This window comes from Sebastes fasciatus, chromosome 22 (assembly GCF_043250625.1).
Source record: "Sebastes fasciatus isolate fSebFas1 chromosome 22, fSebFas1.pri, whole genome shotgun sequence".
In the NCBI taxonomy this organism is placed as follows: Eukaryota; Metazoa; Chordata; class Actinopteri; order Perciformes; family Sebastidae; genus Sebastes; species Sebastes fasciatus.
This window is the reverse complement of record NC_133816.1, coordinates 22,434,126-22,461,100: the sequence shown is the minus strand read 5'-3', so window position 1 is coordinate 22,461,100 and position 26,975 is coordinate 22,434,126. Positions and strand designations below refer to the sequence as shown.

Here is a 26,975-nt window from a genome sequence, read left to right as displayed (position 1 = left end):
AGTACATTTCAATTGAATTGCAACAGAATTGCGTTGCTAAGCAACAGCTTGGGTCCATGCACACTTCCTGTCAGCTGATGTTATTTACAGACACTGCAACAGGAAATAAACTGGGACACATTTAGAATGTTTACGTTTAAAACTGTGAAATGGTTTAAATATTGTAGATTTGTGACATCACAAATGGACAGAAATCCCGAAGCTCAGTTTCTGAATACGGGCTGTGTGTGTTTCTCTGTGGATGAAGCGTTTCGATCCTTTCGCAGTATTTATATAGAACTTAAACCTGCTTTATGATATAAAAAAACATGAAAATGTCACCTTTTACAATATGGGACCTTTAACAGAAGATGCCAAGCAGCGTTCGGTAAAATGCTTTAATACACTTTTCCATGTTGTGATCCCTATTCTTATATGTCATATAAGCGGTATCATGTCTGGCGTTCGTAATGTCGATCCACCACTTAAGTTTTCTGTCCTTTCTGGAGTGAAAACCTCCAAATTCAGCACATTTTTAATTTGATGTTTCTGCAGCCGTCACCCAGCGAGGGCTGAACTCTACCGTAATGTTGGCACCTGATTGTTGTTTGGGCGCTCTGTCATTAACATAAACTCTGATTGTGTTGTGTTCAGATCACTGTTTTGCACCAGTTAGTCTGGTTTGTGTCCACATATTTAATTGTGATTTTTAATACTAATAATACCAGAATTTAGCCACGTTTAGCAACCGTATTGAAAGCATAATATCTCCTAAATATTCTTTATAATCCCCTGATAATGGTAGAAACAGTAGATCATCATATTAACACACGTCTTTTTAACATTTTGCTCTGATTGTGTTTGCCTTCCTTCCATCTCTCTTTTATGCAAACACATCTCTTTATAGACGGGAAGAAAAGGGCAAGATGGAGGGAGGAAGACAGGCGGTCCTGGGGGAGGAAAGAGAGGAAGGAAGAGAGGACGGTTGAGGTTGTGAGAAGAATGCAAGATCAGGATGGAGATGGAGATAAAGAGAGAAACGACAAGAGGAGGTAGAGACGTAAAAGTTTGTAAATGAGAAGTTGAGGAGAGAAAATGGATTTAGCAAAAAGGATAAGAGAGAGAGAGAAAGTGTGAGTGGAAGATAGAGGGAGGTGAAGGTTGATGAAGTACGGGAGCGATGGAGCGAGACAGTTGGAGGAAAAAACGACTAGAGGGGCAGCGGGAGTGATGGAGTGGAGTTAAAGAGGGCGAGATGAATGACTAAAGTAATGGAGGAATATTGCCGGGATGAATGAAGGGAGGATCGAAATGAGGAGGAGAGAGAGAGACGGAAAGATGACAAAGGATTAGAGAAAGATGAGGTGGCAGATAGCTGAGAGCTGACGGAGGAGAGGAGGATGGAGGAGACTTACAAGTACACGTAACATCGACCGGTGATGACACACTCCAGGAAGATTCTTCGTATCACAGTTTGATTGGGTAAATAGAGAAGAGGGCTCTCTGGTCTCAGCGATGTCTAAACTGACAGAAAACTCCAGTCAGTGCACAAACCATTTACTCGTGTCCTTCGTCCACTGAATCGTAATCCGACACATGAACAGTCTGGAAGAATTTCACTGACTGATGAACAGAACAAAAATAATAATACAGAGAACGATGTGAGCAGCGTTCATTCAGAAAGAGTCGTTCTGTCTGTATGATGACAATGAAGATACAGCTTATCGTCCAACATCACTGGATAAATGTGTTGTTTATTATCGTGATACTCAATCAATCAATCAATCAATCAAAATGTATTTCTATAGCACCTTTCAAACAAGTCAAATGCAATTCAAAGTGCTGGACAGACGATTGACATAAATGTAGAATGTTAAAAATGGATTTAGAGACTAATACACCAAAACAACCAAGATAAAAGTTCATTGAATAAGAAAGCAATAAAAGATGTGTATTTAAGATAATAAAAGATCAATAAAATACAAGGAATAAAAAAAGAAAAGAAAAAAATTATGAAACTATACACAATAAACTATACACTATACAAATGACACAGGAAAAGCCTAAAATGCGTCCTCATGACACGCCGAATGTCCGTGTAGTGTCGTGCTATTTATACACCTTCGCACAAGACCGATTTGGTTTATAATAGTTTATATAATTAAAGATCAATACTTGACGTAAGTGTATCAATACAATATGGCCACGCAAAATATCACAATATGTATCTCTGTTTTTTCCCCTCATCCCTAGCAGGTATAGATACGTTTAAGCTTGATTATTGCAGAAGATGCACAACGTGGACGTAGAAAAGCAGGAAAGAGACACAGTGAAGAAAAGGTAGAGAGATGAAGTGAAAGAGGGAGAAAGGTCGTAGAGCTGTGAAGAAGTGGGGGAGACGTGTGAAGGAGGAGAGGGAAACATTAGAAGAAGAGAGAGTTAAGAAGAGAGGACATGTTGAAGGAGGAGAGAGAGAGAGAGAACCACCCACATATAATAAAGAGCAGTAAACGCTTGGCTCTTACGGTTCTTCTCGCAGCACTTTCTCTCATTAGACCTGCAGCTTTATTGCTGAGTGGCCGAAGACGAAGGGACACTTTCTGCTTATTCTTCTGTTTTCTGCTGCTGCTTCTTGGCCCTCACACGTATTTACAGTGTAACGTCTGCTGCTGCTACATGTGCTTCATTAAGGAGATATTCCTCCTTTAAGGTACATACATGATCCAGAATGCATTGCTTCTACTAAATTATAGATCACCAGATGATCTGTGGATTATTTTCTACATTAATGAAGTCTTGTTTAGTCAATACAATGTCAGAAAATAGTACAAATTGCGAGTCAAAAGGAAAATGTATACAAATTTCACATGGAACGAAACAGAAAAGATCAAACAAAGTGTGGCTAATACTAAGGATAGTGTTGATCTTCTTGTGCTTTGAGTCTGTGAGGATGAGAGAGCGTCGTCGCCGTGAGTCCGTCCTGGATTTAGGCCGGGCTTAGAGAACAGAGTCGGAGGATCTGAGGGGGAGTTTGGCAGGAAGTCAGAGCAGCAGGCGGGTCATTAAGTCACTCAGGAACAAGTCCATCAAAGTCTCGAACACGTATCGTGAAATCTCTTCCGGCAGCAGCGTGTCTCTTCTTTACCTGCAGCTGCAGCCTTTGGTTTAGAATCGGCTCGTCTTAATAATGTCAAATCTACGTCACGTCTTGAACTGTGTTTAAAAACAAAATCATGACGTGAACAATATGAGACGTTTCAAATCTTCTTTCACATTTTGTGCATTTACAGTCAGCTCGTTCTCATCCCCAGGGTGTGTCAAATACTGACTCTTTGACACACCCCTCGGCGTGTGATACCGCCACACAAGGCACACTGTAGTGCCTGTAGACGCACCGGGCTTTCAAGGAGCTGCAACGTAAACCCATCCCACTCGAGGCTCTAAAGCGGCAGTCCACCAACCAACGGGTGTCTCTGTTTTTTTGTGACCTAAATCTCTGTTTGCGTGTAGACAAGAGGCCAAAACATAGAGTGAAATATCTGTTTTCAAATCTATCTGTATATGTGTAGACGGCCTCAGACGGCTGCAGAGTGTTTTGTGGTTCGGATTTGAAAACAGGAATTTTTTAATTATGCATTATACTTCTTTATTAATATATGTGTACGTGCATGTTTTTCTACTGTAAATATGTTCCAGCCTTGCATATATACACGGACTAAAAGTAGCAGGCGTGCAAGGGCAGACTGAAGGATTGTTGTGTTTCGTGATTGATATAATCAGCTGTGATTGGACAGTTATTTTCCTCCATTGCTACAAAACTGGTGCACAACAAAGTAGTTAATTTACAAGGTGATTTCAAATCCTGTTACCTTGTTGAAATGAGATTATACTGAAGCTGTTTACTGGCTTTCAGTGGACGAAGGACACGAGTGAATGGTTTGTGCACTGGAGTTTTCTGGCAGTTTAGACGCCACTGAAACTAAAGCCCTCTTCTCTATTTACTGAATCAAACTGTGATACTAAGAATCTGAACGGCTTTTCCAGCCCGGTCGCCGTTCTTGCTTTTGGCATGTCATAGTCTGTCCTGACTGCAATGTAAACACATCTGCGTGAATATGTAACGCTCAGAGCTAGTAACGTCGAATAAAAAGTGAGAAAGTCTACTGATGGAGGGAGGGAAGGTGGACTTTTGTTCCCAAAGTGTTGTTGAGTTATTTTGAAGCTAGTGACGTTTGTGACGTGTTTTTCCGCACTTCTGTTACGTTGTTTCCGTACGTATTTTACTTAGTGTATGTACTTATTTTAAACCCAACCATGATGTTTTTCCTAAACCTAACTAAGTGGTTTTGTTGTGTCTACTTGCAGAACATCCTCGTAATGTCGTGCTCGCTTGAGATCGAATCGGCTTTTCTTGCATTTGTTTGAAGTTCTTTCACGTCGTTGTATTGGAGCTAACAGCTGTGCTTCAGCATTATTGGTTGGCTGTAGGTTGTTTCCACATTTTTAGAGGAAACTGGCATCAAGTTGACCCTCTCTCAACTTCTCAGGTGGCGCTGCTAAGAGATTACATTCGCTTGGGGGTGAACGGCTGCCTGTCTTGCCACTATTGTTAGTGTGTTTGTGTGACACACTGCATGGTTGCAGATTGATGCTCTGCTCCATCGGCGTTCATCCCCGTCCTGTTTCCCAACTTTGACTCCCAACAACGCTCCAGAAAAGCAGCGGTTATTATCGGCACACACTGCAACTTGTGCACAGCAGGATTTGTTCTTTTTAAGACGAGTCAGATGAGGATTTGTGCAAAAGAAAGGGGGCCAACTCAGCATGATGATGAGGCTCTGATACTCCACACTGACTGTAAACAAACAGCGCTGTTTAAAAGATGCAGGAGGAGACGAGAGAAAGAGAGAGAGGACAGATGTGGATTGTTTCTACTGCAGCCGACGGGGGGAAACAAGACGGGAGAGGCAATGAGACGGAAAGAGAGGAAAGATAAAAATTATGAAGAGTTCAAGATGGAGGTTTTCTTTTTTTTTTGGGAAACAAGAGGCAGAAAATAGAGCAGAAAATTTGAAAGACGTAGAGAGTGAAATATGAGGATGTTGAGGCTGGGGAGAGATTTCTGAGGAGGAAAGATAAGAAGAAAAATATAGAGAGAGGTTTCAAATAGCTGCACGGTGTAAAAGCAGGCGGGTAGATGGGAGAGTTAAAAAGGGACACAGTGTTCAGGCCGGAGGGACATGAAGGTATAACGGGCTGCAGAGAAATGACGGAGGAAAAGAGAAATGATTGCTGTGAAACGTCTGGCGAGTTAACGAGAGAGTAAAAAACTTGGGAGCGATGGAGGGAGATGGGAGGCGAGCGGGGAGTTTATCTGCATTGCTGTACCACAGTCAGTGGAGCATTGTAAAGCTGTCAGCACAAATTCCCCCTCGCTATGCAGATCTTAAACGCATCTGCATTCCAGCTACTGCACACATACAGTACGCCACTGCAGGATTAATCTGGTGCACATAATTTAATCTGGTCCGGGCGTCAACAGACCCCTCGGCTCGGCGGATCTTTATCACGTCGTCCGCTGCAGGATGTTCACGCAATTTAAGAATAAACAAAGTTTATGGGCACGTTATCATCTGGAGGAATTCGAGGAAGGCGTGTTTATTCAGAGGAGTAGCGCCGATTAATTTGATCCTAACAACAGGAGACACATTCAACAATGTGCTGTTCCTCTGCAGCAGACTCAGCAGGTCTGTGTGAGGACAAAAAAAAAGTCAATTAGCGAAGGAGCAGTAAGAGCACTGCAGCATCACACAGTCTACATCTGGGCTCATTCACTAGCAGTCCTAGAAGCAGGGACTGGTATTGTTTCCAGGATGTTCAGAAAAGGACTGTTTTAATGCCATTTTAAAGCTGATAGGCGAGACTGCAGCAAATAGGATTAAAAAAAGTTATTTTTATAAAACGGTCGCTATATGGTGACAGTAGTACCTGAAAAAATCATGTGCCTCTGTGTCCTCCTGTGCTCCTAAAGATTTTACAGACCGGAGGAAAACAAGCAGTCAGAACTGATCTGAGGTCTGCTGTCCAGCTGCCGTCTATGAGAGCCGAGAGAGTCAATCACTCGCGAACTCCGACCAAACGGTCAAACTAGGCAGCGCTGATGAAATATGAATCATGTTACGTTAATGCCTATTTCTCTCCTCAGATGTTCTCAGAATCATCGTGTAGTGCACGGTTTAGCTGTAAAATGAGAAAGATTGTGACGCCACCGCCGCCGCCGCCATTGTGAAATCTGGTGAAGGAACGGCAAGTTCCGGTCACATGACCGGGGCACAGCCAATAGGAACGCTCTCTCAATGAAATGTCCTGTGATTGGTCAAAGTCTCCCGTCACGGGCTAGATTATTTAAAGCCTGAAAACAGAGCCATGAGGAGGAGCAGAAGTCTAGTTATCTCTCAGAACACTTGCATTACAATATGCTGAAAGGTTATTATGGACTTTTTGCCCAATGATGCCAAAAACATTCTGCCTACTGCCACTTTAAAGGTTTTAGATTCCGGCGATCACACACTCCCAGAGCAAAAACATACTCCATATACTGGGATTCATGGAAATATCATCAGTTTGTTTAGCTGTCAAAACAGCCACGAAGTGTTTTAGAGACAATACGTCAAAACAGCCCTCAAGACAAACAAAGGAAAATGCAGCAATGTATGTGGCAAATGAAAATAAATGTATATGAAACATGTCTATAGTACATGTCTGGAGAATTACTCTCAACAACATATTTTTCTTTTGGTTGGTATGAAAATTTCACTCAATTGTAAAAAAAAAAGTAGTGAAAAATGAACCAAATAGAGATTAAAATCATCTCATCTTGTGACTTGTGTTGCAGTAAAAGGCGTCCCCGTCGTCGTGTTTGATCCACGGAGCTGCTACAGGTTGTATTTAGTAGCACACTAGCATTTCTAAAACAGCTGCTGAACGTGATACTCGTCGTCCTCTTGCAATATACTTCTATATAATATATAACTAAATGGCATTGTTTTTATGTTCAAGTATTTTGTTTCTTGTAGCACACAAAATTTATCCAGAGGAAGTGGTGGCCGTTAGCAGTTGTGGAAAGAATCTGAGTACATTTGATAATAATAATAATAATGAATTTCATTTATATAGCACACTTTAAAATACTAAAAAAGGCGGAGCAACACAACCTCCTCTCCACACCAACCAGATAGAGCACGAGCAACACGACCTCCTCTCCACGCCGAGATAGATAGAGCTCGAGCAACACAACCTCCTCTCCACGCCGAGATAGATAGAGCCACAGCAACACAACCTCCTCTCCACACCAACCAGATAGAGCACGAGCAACACGACCTCCTCTCCACTCCACATAGATAGAGCCAGAGCAACACGACCTCCTCTCCACTCCACATAGATAGAGCCAGAGCAACACGACCTCCTCTCCACCATGGAACCTAGAGGGAGGATCAGATATTTGTCTTTAATTCACAGTTGCTTAGTAATGTAAACGTATTGAACGTATCTTCCTGCTCAGCAGACAGACCCAGTTAGACACTTGCTGGTAAACATAGTGGAGCCTTTAGCAGCTAAAGAGATATTATATTTCCGTGTTATGTTTCCTTCTACTCACGGCTAAAAAAAATACAATTTTATTGTATATTTTATTTTATTTTCGGCTTGGCTGCTCTTGCTTTAAGACATTTTCGCAGGGTCCTTGTAGCTGTTATGGATGTTTAATCTGACTCATTTAGTTCAAATGAGTCTGCTGAGTAATACAGACGATTTAAAAAATGCCTGACTAAATACAAATCCAAGAAATAAAGTGACTTGCAATAACTATTGTTATATGAGTTTCCTTCCTACGTATGCATTTACTATCATCATTGAATTAAAACCATACAATCTAAAAAAACAATTATTTAGCTTTTTGTCTTGAATAACTAAAGCTATTGTTTTCCATCCCACATTATGATCAACGAACAAAGAGAAGAGGTGTTTTGTATTCCAGTGTTTATTCCTTTGTTGATGGGTTTTAATTTAGGCGTTTTTAAAATCTTCCTGTTTACTTAAAATCGTCCTGTTGTCTCCGTCCTATCAGCTGCAGCTCCCAGCTACATTACATAACACAGGTAACGTCAGGTGAAGTAATTTCCGTTTTTTTGTTACAGTCCAGTCTAATCTTGTCTGGTTCTGTTAAACCCGGTCCAGTCCTGCTCATGGTCACTGAAGGTCACCTGTGGACGTGAATCCATTTACTGCGAATAATAAATCAGCTAAATGAAAATGGCAAACTGCAGCTCATTACAAGAAAGGTCAGACACGTACACGACGCCGAGGTCACGGCGTTTCCTCTTCGGCTAATAGCCTTTAATCAGCCTCATTATGCTGAAATAATACCGTTTTTTGGGGCGATGACTGTCAGGCCTCGCAGTGACTGTAAATAAGCCCTGGTAACGTTTATACTACGGAGCACCATGGAAACTGCCAGTTGAGTCAGTATTTTCAGTTCACTTGACAAAGCTGGTAACTGGAGGCATTAATTTATCTGTCAGCTGGTGATAAAGGATCCACCGACAGCGGAGACGTCTTCTTTTTTTCTTCTCACAAACACAACACTTTGAAGCGACGACGGCGTCAGCGGAGCAAAACATTTGCATCGCTCTCAGTAGACCAATAAATCTGACCGCGGCGGCCCTCCGCTATCTGGCAGCACAGATAACCGGGTGCGGTGGGGTGGGGGGGTTCAGCGGTCAGGTTTAGGGTTCAGGATCTGAATCTTTCTGCCACTCTTCTTCCGTTTTGTTTGAACTTGACAGCGTGAGGAGCCCACAGGTGTGTTTGTGGCCTTTTGAGTGTTTTTAAAGGTTTTTAGGCTCTTTAGATTTTAAATAGCAGCAACACTTCAGATGGGGGGAATGAGTCAGCGCTGGAGATTTACTTCTTTTTTTCTTTTCAGCTTCATTAAAAGAGAGCAGCGGGAGACTCGCCTCGCTCTCTGGTGTGATTTGTGAATATATTCCTCTCAGATGATTCAAGTGTTTAGATCCACCGTCTACGATCAGAGGCAGAAATAACAGATTGGATTATAGGTTTTTACCCAGGAAACTAGTTAGTGGAGATGTTGGTCATTTGAGTTAGATACATCCTGATGCATCTCGTCTCATGATTGGTTTATACGAGTCTAAACGATATCATTAAATGTGCGACCTTGGCTGAAGGTTATATCTCGTATTTTTTCCGATGTTCGCAGATGCAATTTTTATTTCAGGCTGCTATAAAATGCTACAGGAAACCCTGGCATCAGTTGAGATTACATTTCAATTTAGCTCTGACTTAAAGTCCCCCATGAATTTACCTCATTAATCCACTGAGTAATATTAGGGGAGGGATCCTCATGATTCCACGTAGATGTGATACATCTATTGGCAGCCGTGATTGCCAGGTTAACAATAATCCCTTATCCTCCTCTGGGAGGGAAGATTCAGATCAGTCAGTTGCCCCAGCATAGTAATCAGGGGAAAGAGATATCTTTCCAAGAGGGATTTAAATCAATCACGGTGGATTCGCGTCTTCATCCGGTGGACGTTCACTGCATGTACTGCCGCGCTGCAGATCAGTCAAGTTTCATTTGAATGAATATGACATCAGCCACATTGTTTTAGAAATGAAAACAGCTTTTTTGTCCACTGATATCCCAAAACACATCTCTTCCTGTCTCTCTCCATATTGCTCTGTTAGCTACTTCGATCAAACAACGTGTATTGATTCGATCCACAAACGATTGGCTAGCTAGTCACCCAAAATCTAGTTCGATTGGATGAATTTTTGTAAACGTCACCGAGTGCAGAATGAAACATCAAACATTTGAATCTGTTTACAGATTGAGAAAAGAAAAAAATGAATTTTGAGCTGATTTTGATGCTGTTATTTGACGTATATATTTGGAGATACATGAACAATTAACACAGGGACACAGGATTAACAGACAGTTTTTGTCCATAATGATCCAGCGGTCTGGTCACAAACAGGAGTATCATGTACAAAATAAAATATATTCAAACCATTTAATGTCTCAGGAACTTTCCTGTTGATGCAAATATTGTTTTGCCAGTTTGTAAACTGTTGAATATTCTATATCTTGAACTCTGTATTTGATATTTGAAGCATCTTCAGAGGTTTGTTTTGGTTTTTGTTGCTATTTTGTTTACGTCTACATTATTTTTGCTTTCTGAAAAAGGTGCTGGTAACCTTGGTAATAAGCGTTACTAACTATTCTCTATATGCTTCAGGTCAATTAGCTCTTTCTTATTGACACACACACACTCACGCACCCGTCTTCTTATTATCCTTCTTTCTGGAATCATTCTGACGGCTCCCCACTGCTGGAAAATTAATCCCACAGTGCGTAGGAAAATGTAAAGCGATCGAAAATGCGTCATCATGTCTACACCGTTTACTCCCGAAATGAACAAATGTGGGGCAATTACGGTGCAATAAGTCAACGTGGTGAGACCGACACAAATAAAAGCAACAAGCAGAGCTTCTAAAGGTTCTCCAGGAGGCCGCAGTTCACGGGGATTACATGTATTAACGAGACTAATACTGTGGGACGAGGCTTATCCTTGGTCTGCATGCTTTTTATTGTGCTAAATGTATGTAGTCACTAATCGGCACTGCTTCAACTGTCTGCACGTCCATCACTGTCTCTCAGTGTGTCAGTTCACTCTCAGGTTGGAGAGGACCCTGCTGTCTGCTGGTTCAAGTCTTCAAATGTCAGATAGAACTTGGTGAAGTTGAGGGTCTTTACTGCTCTTTAGTCGAGTAAAATATGCAGTTTCAGGTCTTAAACTTAGTTTAAGAAATCTGGAATTGTTATTGTTGACTTACAGGGACATTGTTTTTGTGAAGACATGTTGCCTTTGTGTTTTTTTAATGTAATTTTTTTAATGCTTTGACCACCACGAGACAAATTCCAGTCACTTCCAATGGTTAGGAAGTTTTTTAAATAAATGCCTTTTACTATTTTAAAACTCATCTGGTCTCCCATTTTTGTTGCAACCTTTGATTCGGATTGTAACAAATGGGGGCTCGTCCGAGATTATTTTAAAAAGATTTCCGGAGCCAAAAAGTTATTAGAAGCTTGGAGGTTTGAGTGTGTGTAGGCAGCGGAGATAAGTGGGTGCACAATTGGACATGGTGTTGTTTAATTTGGAAGATTTCGTGGCTCATCAGCCTGACGACCCTCCTCCACAAAGTGGAACCAGCAAAAGGACATGTGACACCTAGTGGAGTGGAGGGGTCGTCATAATGAGATAATGATATCTTCAGAAAGTGTGAGACACGCTGAATCTAAACATGTGTAGCATGTCTGTTTGTTCAACTTTCCCTGATTCATGACTCCAAGAAGGAGAGTTTTAACGCAAGTGTTGAGCTGTTTTGTTTTGTTTTGTTTCAACGCCGCCTCCTTCTTGACGTTGAGAGATGTTCAAATTAACAATATTGCTCTTTCTCATGAGTTCATTCATTCGCTTCTATTTATTGCTGTATTGTTAATATTGCTTAGTAACTCTCACTTTCTTTCTTTCTTCCAGACTGACCAGATGAATCCCATGACACAGTTGTACTACAAGAAGGTGAGTCAGTCACACTTCCATTAAATCCCTGCAGGCTTATCTAAACCCTAAAACCAAGTGTTAACACTCAGCTACTACACACTATTGCACATGACTTAGTTGAAATATTTCTTTGTATTTTTACAGATTTCATTCTCTGTATTTTTTGCGTTGTTATTGTCTGCGTTTTATAGGCGACGTACTCGCCGTACCGCGACAGAATTCCGCTTCAGATCGTCCGGGCTGAGGTGGAGCTGTCTGCAGAGGAGAGGGCCTACCTCACCGCTGTGGAAAAAGGTACGTTGTATAATAATAGTTCTCTCCTTTACACCTTCATTCTGCTGATCCACTCGCCTCCTACATGATGCAGAGTCAGCCGGTCAGTCTGACTCTGCTGCAGGCGACAGTTCACAGGTGTCATCTGTGCAACAGCTGACAGCTGACGTCCAGCAGATGTTTGTCCTGCAAAGTGTCCTTGGACAAGATGCTGAAACGAAACGTTTCACTCTGCATGAGAACATATTCAAATTCTTCCTGTTTGGGTGTTATTAACAACAAAGACAGGATTTTAATCCTGGAAACAACGGGTTTGTCTTTCACTTTACAAACTTTCACTTTCTTTCACTAGAAAAAACAAAGAAGTTTAAAAAAAAAGTCAAAGTTATTGTACCCTGTGTCTGTTCCTTCATCCATCAACACCTCCACTCTCCCTCCGCCTTTCCAGGTGACTATGCGGGAGTCAAACATGCCCTCCGCGAGGCGGAGGTCTACTACAACATGGACGTGAACTGTCTGGACCCGCTGGGCCGCAGCGCGCTCCTCATCGCCATCGAGAATGAGAACCTGGAGATCATGGAGCTCCTGCTCGACCACGGCATCCACACGGGCGACGCCCTGCTCTACGCCATCAGGAAGGAGGTGGTGGGCGCCGTGGAGCTGCTGCTGTCGCACAGGAGGCCCAGCGGCGAGAAGCAGGTGTGTGAATCCAACCTCCATGGATGGATGTTAATCTGTCGCAGACGTGGTCATGTATGCACGTGTTTGCATTTACTCCTCCGTAATCGTGCGTCTCTGTGAATGTGTTTCTCCATTCGTATGTTCTGTGTGTGTTTTTAATGAGCAGCTCATCCATTCACTGTAACGCTCCACGTTCTGCTGAGAGGATGGAAATTAAACTGCTCGGGTTATAGACACACTGTGAAATAGGATTTAGAGGCAGACTGTATGTTTGTCTGAGAGAGAGAGAGAGAGAGAGAGAGGAGAACATGTTGCACAGTTCAGTTAACATGTAGGTGTTAAAGGGGATCGAGATGGAGGGATCCAGAGACAGGAAGTGAAAGAGTGAGAGAGATTTAAAACAGATGAAGAAAGAGTGAGAGACACTGGAAACGAGATCAGAAGAGAGAGAGAGAGAGAGAGAGAGAGAGAGAGAGAGAGAGAGAGAGTAAAATAAAGAGAAAGAGAAACAGAGACTTCTTCTTCTGCATTAATTCCTGGACCGTCTGAGGCTCCGAGGTTCCGCGTCACCATGGCAACCAACCCTTGGCCGAAAGCAGAGGATTGTGGGAAGTTTTTTTTGGTCGCCTCTCAGTTGGACGAGGATGGGAACAAATCTGTTCTTGCTGTGTTTCTGTTTCTCATTTTCCTTTACTCTTTTTATCTCTCATTATGCTCTTCCTCCTCCCTGTTTGTTTCTATTTTATCACCTTCAATTATTCTATTTACCACAGACGGTGATCACAGAGCTACATTACGACACCATTAGGGCCATTTTAGGTAAAAAAAAATAATTATAAAAATAATGACGGAGCCTTGGGAAGGGGTAACATTCCTAGAAAAAACTCAGAATTTCCAATATTAAAGTAGCAAATTTATGATAAAAATAATCGAACATTTTCGAGATTATAAAGTCAAACATTTATGAGAAAAAAATGGATATTCTTGGAGATGAAAGTGGAGAATTTCTGAAAAAAATTTGCGTTATTATATAGTCGTAAATTTGCGAGAAAATCTCACAAATTTGCAAGATAGTAAAGTCATGCATTTATGATTAAACGAACTCAGATGCTCTCTGATATGAAAGCAGCAAATTTAAAAGACAAATCTCAGAATTTGCGAGATTATTAAATCGTAAATTTATGATAAAAAAACTCACAAATTTGCTAGATTATGAAGTCGTAAATTTACAATAAAATAACTGATATTCTCTGGGTTTGAAGTCGTACATTTACGAGAAAAAAAACCCACAAACTTGCAAGATTATAAAGTCGAAAGCTGGGATATTCTCTGATATGAAAAGGGGCAAATTTACAAGAAAAATGTAGAATTTGTGAGATTATAGAATCGTAAATTTATGAGGAAAAAAACTTGATTACTTCATTATGGTTTTGCACTCCACTATTTTTCTAGTTTTCTCTATTTTTTTGTTCTCATAAATTTCTGACTTTAATCTCAACGTTTTTTATCTGAATATTAAACACCGCCTTCGTAATACTTTCTTTTTTTTACTCATAATGGCCATAATACGCCGTCGTACTACACAGCCTCCTGTAAAAATCTGCTCATCTAAAGTCTTTAAGATATAAAATGTATATATTACACATTTATAAACATTTAACTAATAACATTATTAGCATTTAGAAATTCTGAGCAAAGTGTTGGAATAAATATATTTTTTTTATATTTTATGATACTTGAGAAATGTTGAAAAAAACATTTGACCGAAAAGAAAAAGATTACAGCTTTAAAGTACTTCTCTGTTTCATTAAGATATTTAGTTTTTTATTGGACATTTAAAATAACATCTTAAAAGCACAACAGCATAAAACATCCTTGCAGACATTTCAGTTCACATCAGTCAACATCTGCTCGTAATCGCTGCATGAAAAGAGTCAAATCCAGACGAGGACGCTGCGGCAAACACCTCCAACTTTTCCTTTTTCCTTCCTCAGAGTTAAGTTTCCATGTGTGTGTGTGTGTGTGTGTGTGTGTGTGTTTGCATGTGGTTCCTATATTAAGAACTGGATGTGTGTGTTGCTCTTTCTCAACTGACAGGTAGAGTCGAGGCCTTTTATCTTCTCCTGGCGAGCAAAACTGTTGACCTTTCTGCCGACCCTCTCCATCTGACTCAGTCTGACTCCCCCTCTCTCCCTCTCTCTCTCTCTCTCTCTCTCTCTCCTCCCTCCCCTTTTCATCTGTCTTCCCTCCCTTCTCCCCTCGCTCTATACGTCCCTCTCCTTCTCCATCATTAACTACGAGGAAATGCAGTTTTCTACGTCACCAATCCTACATAGAAATGGAAGGAATGAGGCAGCAAAACAAGGAAGGAAGGAAGGAAGGAAGAGAGTGATAAAACATGGAAAAGAGGATGAAATCTGAGAGAAGGAGAGATGACGCAAAGCCAAATCAAAATAGGAAAAGAGTGCATGCGGGAGAAGGAAGGAATAAGGAAAGAGGGAGAGGAAGTGAGAGTTTCCAGAGAGACGGAGCGATGCAGATGAGGAGAAGGTTTTGCAGCCTCGCTCTCACACCACCCTTTGATGTGTGAAGTGTGTGGAAAAAAAAGATGAAGTGTGTTGTTGTGTGTGTCGCTGGAGTCGGAGATCATTTTTGGTTGTTATGATCTCCGTGTGCTTTTATCAGGATATAAAACATACATGTTTACATCGGGGCTGTGCATTGGCAAGAACAGCAGACGTATAGCAGACCGTTGCTATGTATAACAGGCCGTTGCGACGTATAGCAGACCGTTGCTATGTATAACAGGCCGTTGCGACGTATAGCAGACCGTTGCTAACAAAACTGCAACTGAAAACTGAAAATAATAATTAAAAAAAAGAAATGAAATAAAGTCAACTAAGTGGAATAGGATGAGAAATGGCTGAGATCGACGGTAAGTTTCTGGCAACCACTTGTTGTGAAGTAAATGCAATGGAACGCGGAGAGGGAGAATGTGACATCTAGTGGCTGAATGTTATCAATAGCACCTTTAAGTACGTAACAAATATACAAATTTGAACCCAAACCACCATCTTTTCCTCAACATAACCACGTTGTTTATTTTGTTTATTTTGAAAAGACCTCTGAACGTACAGTACAAAAAAACGGAAAATACTAAAACGTGGCAGTGTTGTGTGCATTTAGATTTTCTTATATGGGTCAGTCGTAGTGGGAGTTCATCCTGAACGGTCCTCATCATCAGCAGCAGCAGGAGACGCAGGAAATATAAAGCATTTAAAACATCCTTTCACATTAAAAGTCACTGTCGTATCTTTATAGGTAATTATTACCTGCGAGTTTGTTCTCTTTAATCGATGTGTGACGGCCAGCTGCTCTCACTCTCCTCATCACAACTAGGAGGAGATAAAAGAGAGAGAAGGAGAGAGAAGGAGAGAGATCAGAGGAGGAAACAAGATGTTGGAAGCAGAAAGAAAGAAAGAGAGAGAGAGAGAGAAAGTGGAGCAGAAAAGGAGGAGAGAGAACAACAAAGACGACGGCAGGAGGTCAGACGAGGAGAAAGATGAAGAAGAAGAGAGGATGTAAAAGGAAGGAGAGAAGATGGTAGACAGGAGGAGGTGAATAGGAGACGCACTCTGCTTGGTTCTCCCTCTGAGAGATGAAAGAGTCCACATGTGTTCGCTCCTTCTCCTCCTCCTCCTCCTCCTTCTCCTCCTCCCTCCTCCTCCTCAGTCTGCTCCTTCTGATGTCTTTGACCCTGTCTGTATTAGAGGAATCAGACGCCTTGTGTTTTTGCGACATGCAAGCACATTTTCATCTTCATTATTAGTGTGGTAACACTTTAAAATCCTGCTATTTAGCCTGTGTAAGCTGCATATAAACATTAATAAATAGTTTATAACACGCTATAATGTAGTTGTATACAGATATAACTCCTCCTGCAGGCAACCATCAGTGGAGCAGGCTGTTCTTATAGCTATACATACGGAAAGTAATGCACTGTAATTTGCGTATATACAGTGAAATAAATTTCTGTCTCTAGTTTTTGTGGCTGTGAAGTTTCATGAGTCTGTGATTATCCTAGAGGTCACCACAGGTTATTTTATACAAGTGAGGTCAAGAGTCTGCTGATAGATGTTTGTGTTGTTTTGAAATGAATGGGAACTAATGGCTGCTTGGAAAAGACGTGGAAAAAGTAGATCCAAATATTTAAACATGGTTTACAGAACGGTCGGCTCTTCTGTTATTCTAATAAACCTTTCATCCTGTGTAGTAACAGACTACCTGCACTTCACTTTTTAATAAAACTGCAGCAGGTGTTCCGTCACTGAGGGATGTAATGAGCTTTAGAGAGGATGTGGCTTTAACTAGATGAACCTCTGCAGCAGGAAACTCTTCTTTTGTCGAACACATTACACTCATTTAATTAGTTTTAACCTGATTCAAGTGAGTTTAATTTGATTCATCATTTGGCTGAGTTTGTCTTTAACGTCACAGCGCCACATGTAGAGCTGAATCTAGTCTTTTTAACTCCACAATAAAAGCTCACTAGAGTTTCCACCCGTCGTGTGATATACATCATTTTATAGAAGAGTTTTTCTTCTTCTTCTTCTTCAGGTTCCCTCGCTGATGATGGACAGTCAGTTTTCAGAGTTCACGCCGGACATAACTCCCATCATGCTCGCTGCTCACACCAACAACTATGAGATCATCAAGCTCCTCGTCGCGCGGAAGGTGATTACTCTCTACGTACTATAAGTGATATACTCTACGTACTATAAGTTATATAATCTACGTACTATAAGTTATATACTCTGTACTATAAGTTATAAACTCTCTACCTACTATAAGTTATATACTCTACGTACTATAAGTTATATACTCTACGTACTATAAGTTATATACTCTACGTACTATAAGTTATATACTCTACGTACTATAAGTTATATACTCTACATACTATAAGTTATATACTCTACGTACTATAAGTTATATACTCTACGTACTATAAGTTATAAACTCTACGTACTATAAGTTATATACTCTACGTATTATAAGTTATTTACTCTACGTACTATAAGTTATATACTCTACGTACTATAAGTTATAAACTCTACGTACTATAAGTTATATACTCTACGTACTATAAGTTATATACTCTACGTATTATAAGTTATATACTCTATGTACTATAAGTTATATACTCTACGTACTATAAGTTATATACTCAACGTACTGTAAGTTATATACTCTACGTATTATAAGTTATATACTCTACGTATTATAAGTTATATACTCTACGTATTATAAGTTATATACTCTACGTATTATAAGTTATATACTCTACGTATTATAAGTTATATACTCTACGTACTATAAGTTTCTGTCTGCAAAAGAGTTATAAATGATTGTATCAGGAATGTTAGATGTTAGCTGTGATGATTTATCTTTTACTGTTCCGTGTAGGTCACCATTCCCAGACCACACCAGATACGATGCGACTGTGTCGAGTGCGTTTCCAGTTCAGAGGTGAGTGATTATAATAAATCTAATCTTGTAATAAACGGTTTGATTTGCAAGTCAATATTTTGGTATTTACAGTAATTACTCCCAACCTCCGGCGCTGACTTTTATTCTCAGCATCTTCTCTTAAATGATTAGATAGTTTTCATTTCCTCTGCCATGAATCAACATCCGTCTCTGCTCACTAATAAATGAAATACTTTAATCACTCCGTGTTTGTATGTAATGTAATCATACTAAAGAAATGCTAAGTAATAAAGTAATACTTTTTTCAACAACATTTTTGTTTACATTTTTTACAGCATGAAATGCAGCCTTTAAACATTGATATAATATATAACAATATGCAGTCGCTGCATTGACACTAAACGAAGAAAGAAAGAGAAAAAAAAAGCAAGAATGGTCCAACTGTTTTAATAAATCTATTAACTGCAACAGAAGTATTTAGAAGAAAAATACTAATGCTACAAGCGGAAACTGCATCGTCCACAGAAATGACTCACTTCATCATCTGTCAAATCTAAATCCTTAACATAATTAATGTTGTTTATCCTTTAATATGCAAGTTATCCTCTCTTATGGGAGGCTTGATTACATCTGTTTTATACATTGAATAGTGCTTGGTGAGTATTTTTCAATAACAGTGCAATCCATTTTTTTGGCGTAAAGCAATCAGAGGTCTTTAAATGCTCTCTCATTTTTACTATAATTATATTTCTCTGGATAAAATGATTACTTTTACTTTGAAAAACTTTACATAAATGCAGCTGTTTCTATTCTATTCACCGCAGGACTTTTACTTGTAATGAAGTCTTTTAATTCGTAAGTAAAGAGTTCTACCACCACGGCCAGTTTACTTGTATAAGCCTGAAGTTCGCTCTCAATCACACACACTCATTCAGGGTTTTGTTTAGTCTCGCACATCCAGACCTCCACAGCGTTGCCAGCTTGACAGGAAGGTCTGGCGCCAGGAGAATGCCGACTGAAATAGGCGGCCAATGGCAGACTTATACCCGCAGTCTATGTACATCCGGTTACGTGAACTATTCCTAAGATTGACTGACTCACTTGAAAGCTGTTGAGCCTCCTAAGAGGACGAGGCCGATCATGATATGGTACGGCTGGTTCTAAACCTCTTGTTTGTCTCTCCGTGTTTCCTTCTGTAGGTCGACAGTCTTCGGCATTCACGGTCTCGACTCAACATCTACAAGGCTCTGGCCTCGCCATCCCTCATCGCGCTGTCCAGTGAAGACCCCATCCTCACTGCCTTCAGACTGGGCTGGGAACTCAAAGAGCTCAGCAAGGTATACGGATATTTTTTGATCGCATGTTTACTGGCGAAGGACTTTTTTGCAGGTCTTGCAACTCATCTCGTCTTCTTGGTGGAGAAGAGATTTAGTCTGGTTTGCAGTGACTCGTCAGCGGAGTGTCTGGACCAGGACAGGCCTCATGGTGTCTGCCAGTTTTTATACAGATTACTGTCAAATTAAAGTGTCTGGTCCATCAGGAGCCTTCAGGAGCAGCTCCGGTCCTCTCTGCAAGCAAACCCAAGTGAACTCTGGAGGGACGCCACATCCTGAACTTGATGGGCTGTTAAAACCTCTGTAGAAGCAGAAGCATTCAACATCATTTATATGACTCATTTCCCTCCAGCGTGTCCTTCACTTGTGCTATAAGTGGCTGTTTACCTCTATTTTATAGTTTCCCTTTTGCCTCTACTGTCTGTTATCATTCCTTCAGGCTAATAATCCGGTTTATCTTGGGTAACAATACCTTTATTTTTGAGTTTCATAAGAAGTTGTTGCAGCAGCTGGAGACAGTATTGAGCGATGAAAGTCAAAGTTATGGACCGTCGTAAGAGGGTTTTCTACCGCTCTCACAACCTGTACTATACCTTCCTCCTGTCAGGTGGAGAACGAGTTTCGTCAGGAGTACGAGGAGCTGTCGCAGCAGTGCAAGCGGTTCGCCAAAGACCTTCTGGACCAGGCCCGGAGTTCCAGAGAGCTGGAGACCATCCTGAACCACAGAGACAACGACCAGAGCGAGGAGCTGGACCCCAGACAGTGCCACGACCTGGCCAAGCTCAAACTGGCCATCAAATACCACCAAAAAGAGGTAGGGACTCGACCTGGATAGTGACCTTTAGGCTCTTAAAAGGTCTCTTCAGATGAGGCCAGAAATCTGCAGTCATCCAGCTGAAACAACTGTGGTTTCCTTGGTTACTGCAGAGTTGACATTTTTGAACAGAGAAGTTGTGTTTGTGTCTGAAAATATCAGTGAAACCTGTGAGAGTATAGAAGGCTATGTATGCGTGTGCCTGCACGTATGTAGTTTATATTATTTATGTAGGTATGTACACAATCATTGACATTAATAGCATTCAGGATGAATACTTTGAGACGTTAGTGATGCTCTGACTTTGCATCATAATGTTAAATATCCATAATGTGTTCATATTCTAATAACAGTGTTGGAGGCGTGGCCCCGTTCATTCCTATGAGAGTTGCTCAGTGGCACATGAAGCCAAAATGGCTCGACTTCTGAGTGGAAAAGTACCTGGATCTTCCGGCGATCTTCCGCATCCATTGGGCCCATGGAGCAGGTCACATGGCTCGGTCACGGGGTCACGGGGTCACAGGGTCACGCCGTCGTCACAGCTTGCTAACTCCGCCTCCCAGCCCTCGGTCCCGCCTCGGTCTGGGTGTCATTCTCAAGGGAAATAACTAATTTTACAACTTTTAGGACCTAATAATTTAAATAAGGGATAATCAAGTGTTCGTAATGGAAGTTGATTCACCTAAAAAAATTATTTGCTGAGTTACTGTAAGTCTATGGGGAAAAGTATTTTTGGTCCCAATGGCATCATGTGACGGACACAGAAATTGTAGTACCGCCGTTTGGCCACTACGCAAATGACGGCGCTCTTCCTGGGGGCCTGCGTTAAGCCACCGGGTCAGCCCTTCGCCATGTTGAGCCGTTTGGAGGCAATAGAAATGCTCCCAATCTCGCATTTTGCACCTTTAATATTATATATCAAATGTATATGTTTAGCTTGCTAACATGCTAAAAGTCAGTATTACGAAATAGCTGTTACTTTCATGTTATAGTGCTAACTCTAGCCTACAGTGGGGGCCATTTCAGGATGATGGACTAGAACCTTCTGCCCTAGTTACATCTGTTAAAACACACACATGCGGTGCAATAATTGCTTGTCTGTGAGGAATTGAGGGAGTTTGACGCTCTTCTCATGGGACTCGAGTGAGAAGACAAGAGGACGTACGCGATAGAGAGCAGAGGGTGGGCTGTGGTGAGCAGGTGAGAGGGAGGATGAATGAGGAAGGACGGGACTGAGTGAGATAATGAGCTGGAGGAAGTGTGAGAGCAGATACAAAGTGAGAAAACAGCAGATTTAATGGGACAGAACGAGAGACGAGCGGAGAGCTGGAGGGATCGAGCGAGCGAGCGCCTGAGCGAGAAAAGAGACGGAGATTTGATGAGATAGAGTTGGAGAAAGAAACAGAGTTATAAAAAGCCCGAGGCAATCTCTGTCTCTCTCCGTCCGTCCGCCTGTCTGCTCCCCCGCTGTCTCCAGCTCTCTGCGACGGAGGGGCACCGCCAGACTGATGAAAGCTGGAGTGGAAGGACTGAGTGGGGCCAGGAGGGGAGGGATGACAGCAGCCACGGGATGATACGGGATGGATGGAGGGATGGATGGAGGGATGGAGGGAGACATAAGAGCAGGAAGTGAAGTGCTTTCTGTCTCTGGAGGAGACCAGGTGACGAAGGTAAAGATCTGAAGAGGGAAGAGAGAGAGAGAGAGAGAGAGAGCACATGTTTCCTCCCCCCTGGTAGAGAAGATCACATGGGGGAAGATTTGAGAGTTTGCAGAAACTTCTTGCATTTGTTTCTTACAGTAAGTGAGAGCAGAAGTCCAACCCGGTCTCACGGGAAGGCGTATGAATAGCAGACATTCCTTGTGTCATGAGGACGCATTTTAGCCTTTTCGCGTGTCATTTGTACGCCACGCAACAAAACTACAGTAACCTCCACAGTTAGGTTTAGTCAACAAACACATTGGGCTTAAAATAAGTAGGTAAAACTAAGTAAAATACATGCAAAAACAACGTAACATAAGTACGGAAAATACGTGAAAAACATCACTAACGTAACTTACAAAACAAAACAGCGGTCTACTGGTTGAAAATCCTGTGTTTGTTGGACCCGTCCACATCCCGTCCTGCCCGCCATCAGCAGTCTTTCTCGCTTTCTATTCTACGTCACTAGCTCTGAGCGTAGCATATTCATGTGGATGCATTTACATTGGACTCAGTACAGACTACATGGCATAGACATGTCTGTTATACATAGCAACGGTCTGTTATCCATTGCAACGGTCTGTTATACATAGCAACGGTCTGTTTTCCATAGCAACGGTCCGTTATACATAGCAACGGTCTGTTAAACATAGCAACAGTTTGTTATACATAGCAACGGTCTGTTATCCATAGCAACGGTCTGTTATACATAGCAACGGTCTGTTATTCATAGCAACGGTCTGTTATCCATAGCAACGGTCTGTTATACAGAGCAACAGTCTGTTATTCATAGCAACGGTCTGTTATTCATAGCAACAGTCTGTTATACATAGTAACGGTCTGTTAAACATAGCAACGGTCTGTTATACAGAGCAACGGTCTGTTATCCATAGCAACGGTCTGTTATACAGAGCAACAGTCTGTTATCCATAGCAACGGTCTGTTATCCATAGCAACGGTCTGTTATACAGAGCAACGGTCTGTTATCCATAGCAACGGTCTGTTATACAGAGCAACGGTCTGTTATCCATAGCAATGGTCTGTTATACAGAGAACGGGATGACTTTTTCACCCTTGGAGGCTCGTTGATGCGGGAAAACATAAAGATGATGGAGGGATGGATTTAAGGGACGACGTCGGGAAGTGAAGGAGGATTTAGGAGGATGGAGGGAAGACAGAACAGAGGCAATGTGCTTATTCTACCTCGACAGGAAGTGTTGACGATGGTGAAGATTTAGGAGGAAGTTTATGTCTCTGGTACGGTGGACTGAGGAGGAGGAGGTGGTAGGAAGGGAGAGGGAAGGATAGATGGAGCAATAAAAGGCGTCTTTACTGAGTAGTGATGATGAAGACCATTGAGGTAAATGGGATGTGTGAAAGAGATGAAGAGACGGATGGAACTGCTTACTTGCCCTTGTGTCAGGGACGAGCTGGGAATGAGAAATGGCTCCGCACTCTGTGACTCAGACGCCACACTTAATACAGTCTAAACAAGAATACTGAACAATATTTATAACAATAACTTTAATACAATAGATGTAAAATAAGGCTGGACTCTGTGGGCTTTACACATGAAGCAGAATAAAGCATCATGGTTCTCTTCTCTTCCTGTTTCTTTACTAAAGAAAAGCTTCTGACCCACAGACACTAACTTCACTAACTGGGGTGGCATCCTGTCTCAATCTACAGCCTCAAGTAATGCATATATATTAGTATATTAGTATAATAATATGACATTAAATAAAACATATAATGTTAAAGGTGCTCTATATGTTGTCTAGAGTATTAATCTAGAAGCAAATATGTAATGTAAAGATCATGGTTGTCAATTTATTCACACATTGTCAAGTATTTAATCCTCTTATCAACATGGGAGTGGACAAATCTGCTGCTTTATGCAAATGTATGTATATATTTATTATTGGGAATCAATTAACAACACTACTGAAGACGTTTGCATTTAAATCGAGAACTTTTTTTAAGGAAAACTATTTGAATACAAGCTTCAATGTGCAGCTTAAACATCAACTTCTTATTGACCAGAACGTTTTTATTACTGCTCACATTTACATTATTTGAAGTACTATATTAAGCCACCTTCTACTCGTCTAGATCTCAGAGGGAAATATTGACTTCACTACATTTATCTGACAGCTTTAGTTACTTTACAACACACAGACATATGATAATGTACAGCTGAAACGAATCGATCCACAGGAAAATAATTGTCAGCTATTTTAATAAACCTTTAGTCGTTTATCATGTAACAACATTTCATGGTTCCAGCGTCTCAAAACGTGCAGATTTGCTGCTTCTGTGAAATTCTTTGATCCAAATAATCCTCTGGTGCAAATCTCATTATCATCCCAAACAATAAGTTCTTATTTTTATTCACTATTTGGCACCTCAGACAGTAAAGCACTAATTAAACATCCGTCACGCGTTCTCGCGATGTGACTCAGAGGAAAGTGCTTCTCTCTGCTGTCTGCCGGCTGCCGTCTACTACACACCTTGCTGGGAGGTATAATTGACTGCGGCTCGAGTGGAGTCGTCCTTTTGAGCGAGACTCGTACAGAAAGAAATCTTATTTTTCAAAACATCCCGTGGCGTTCTGGAGACTGCAAGGACTCTCTAAAATAAGACATATTCTCAAATTTAGAGCGAGGAGGAGACAGAAGGAGGAAATAAGGAGTGCGATGAGAAGATGTAAGTAGTTAGAAAGCAGAGGGGGAGAGATAGAGAGAGGGAGAGGGAGGAAGAGAGCTGCCAGCGGATAATAAGACAATCTCAGACTGTTGAGAAGTGAGAGGAGATAGAGGGTGAGCTGGAGAGAGAACGATGAAGAGGAAGAGAGCTGTTACAGAAAATATGTTTGTCGCCAAATATCTGCCACTAGTAGAGTGGGAGAAACAGACTCTGTTGGCTGAGATACTACAGGTTCTTTATGTTGGAAATACTATGACTTTCATTGTTTAGTTCTGCATAATTAAAGCTGCATGTTGTCTGAATGTTCTGCTGCAAACATGACGCCAATACCAACTGTTTTACCATTTTGTAAAATCAGCTGAACCTCTCACTCCCATCATTGTATCATGTTGTTGTTTCAGGGCGTGTCTTTTTGTTCCTGTCACATTTTACTCACTGTGGCCTCGTTTCTCACTCTATTATATAAACCCTGCACCTCTATGGAAACAGCACAATCATGGCTAGAAGAAGAAGTAGTTCCCTTAAAGTAGATAAAATATTTCATATTATATTCAACGCATAACAATAACACTACAGAACAACTGTGCAATTAATCCAAATAGTGTTAACGCAATAACTGCAGGACGTTTGTGTAAAAAGAACCGATTTTGGATGAATGTTTTAGCAGATTATGCCCTGAGAAGGATGCATCAGAGATGAGTTTTCCTGTTTGTATATATTTCTTAAATATATTTTCTTATTTGTAATCATCATACATACTTAATAGGCTTCTTTTTTTTACAAATTCAGTGTCAAACTTTAAAAATAACAATTTAATTTAGTTTTTCTTCACAGATATGAATGAAATGCTGAGATATAGGCCAACTGTATATATATACATATATATATACAGTTGTCTTACTTCTCCTAAAATCTCCTCGTGTCCCTCCCTTGAAGCTTTGGCGACCCCTAGTGGGGGTCAGGATCCTCAGGTTGGGAACCAGTGCCATAAATCATAAAAAAAGCAAGTTCAATTTCTTTAACAAAAATTGGAAAAAAACTGACTATATATAGTATATATAACATGTTTACAATTGTCCACAAGTGTTACCAATATTGGGGAAAAAAAGTGAGGCTCCACGTGCTATACATACTAAACCATTCACATTTTTAAAACCTCTACCTACAACCCCTCTTGCCCTCTCCTCTATGCAGTTCAGTCAAAGTTTCGCTGATTTTTTGTCACATGACCGTTAGTCTGAGCTGAGTCATTCATGGCTTCTTAGTTACAATGAGGAACGCAAAATTTAACGTATTTTACAGGATCTGGTTCGTGCAAACGGTTTATTTTTGGCGGAATTTTAACTGAGACATGTCAAATAAAATGATTTGGATGAAATATCACTGTAAAAAAAGGCAGCATTATTATTTAAATCTAACATTCGCTGTTCAAAGAAGTAAACAAGACTAAAGGTCTTTGCACACCAAGTCCTTATTTTTCAACGCTACGCACAGAAACCTTGCACACGGAGACCAATGCGATTTATTATTCTATTCGTTGCGGAAATTTGCAATAGGAGACAAAATTGAATTAATTACGTGGGTATGATGGATAGTGCTATTGTCCCAAACGTGGCTTATGAATGAATGACATCAGGATGCCGTTTTGGATGATGACGTTTGCATATATCGTACCTCTGAGTGGTCAAAAAACCCTCTTTTGCCTTTTGATAGATGCGGAAAATACTGTTCTTAAGAGTTGCTGCCATCTGCCAAATGTTCTTGTCTCCACATTATGCAGATTTGTTTTTTTAATATAGTCATTTGTCTTTTAATACAACTATAAAATGAAATCTTCAGTTGCATAATAAGCAACTTCCTTCACTCTTCCATTAACTCTGTGCAAATCAGACTGTCTGTTTTGTACGTACACATTTCTAAAACCCCGGTTACATTAACAAAACTGTCACACACGCAGCCTCGAAGCGTGCAGACTGCAGATGCCCCGGCAGTCTTGTTCGGCAGCATTGTCTCACATAATCATTCACACCAATAAAAGTCAGTGAAGTGACACAAACAGACGCGTAGATGAGAAGCGAAAGATGAGCAGAGAATGGAGGAGGACAAACACACAAACACAGACAGACAAAGAGAGACAGCTGTCAGCAGAAATCAGACATATTCACAAGTGTCTGTTAACGTGAGAGACGGAGAAGTGAGGCTTCTAGAGACGGAGAAGTGAGGCTTCTAGAGACGGAGAAGTGAGGCTTCTAGAGAAGAACAAGGTGGACTTTCTCTGATTCTTTTTCCCCTCTATTCTTTTTCATGTATTTATTTGTTTTTATTTGTTTTTCTGGTCATTCAGTGTTTTTCTTGT

The 26,975-nt window shown here is 40.9% G+C and overlaps 1 protein-coding gene across 1 annotated transcript in view; it reads left to right on the top strand.

The window, feature by feature from the left end:
* trpc5a (transient receptor potential cation channel, subfamily C, member 5a) overlaps positions 1–26,975 on the top strand; it is a 122,381-nt gene that overhangs the window by 45,975 nt on the left and 49,431 nt on the right. Inside the window, exons 2-8 of the mRNA XM_074623459.1 lie at positions 11,598–11,639; positions 11,813–11,915; positions 12,343–12,593; positions 17,193–17,309; positions 18,042–18,104; positions 19,265–19,402; positions 20,007–20,213. Coding sequence (XP_074479560.1) covers positions 11,607–11,639; positions 11,813–11,915; positions 12,343–12,593; positions 17,193–17,309; positions 18,042–18,104; positions 19,265–19,402; positions 20,007–20,213 — 912 coding nt within the window. The 5' untranslated portion in view covers positions 11,598–11,606. The remainder of the gene's footprint in view (positions 1–11,597; positions 11,640–11,812; positions 11,916–12,342; positions 12,594–17,192; positions 17,310–18,041; positions 18,105–19,264; positions 19,403–20,006; positions 20,214–26,975) is intronic.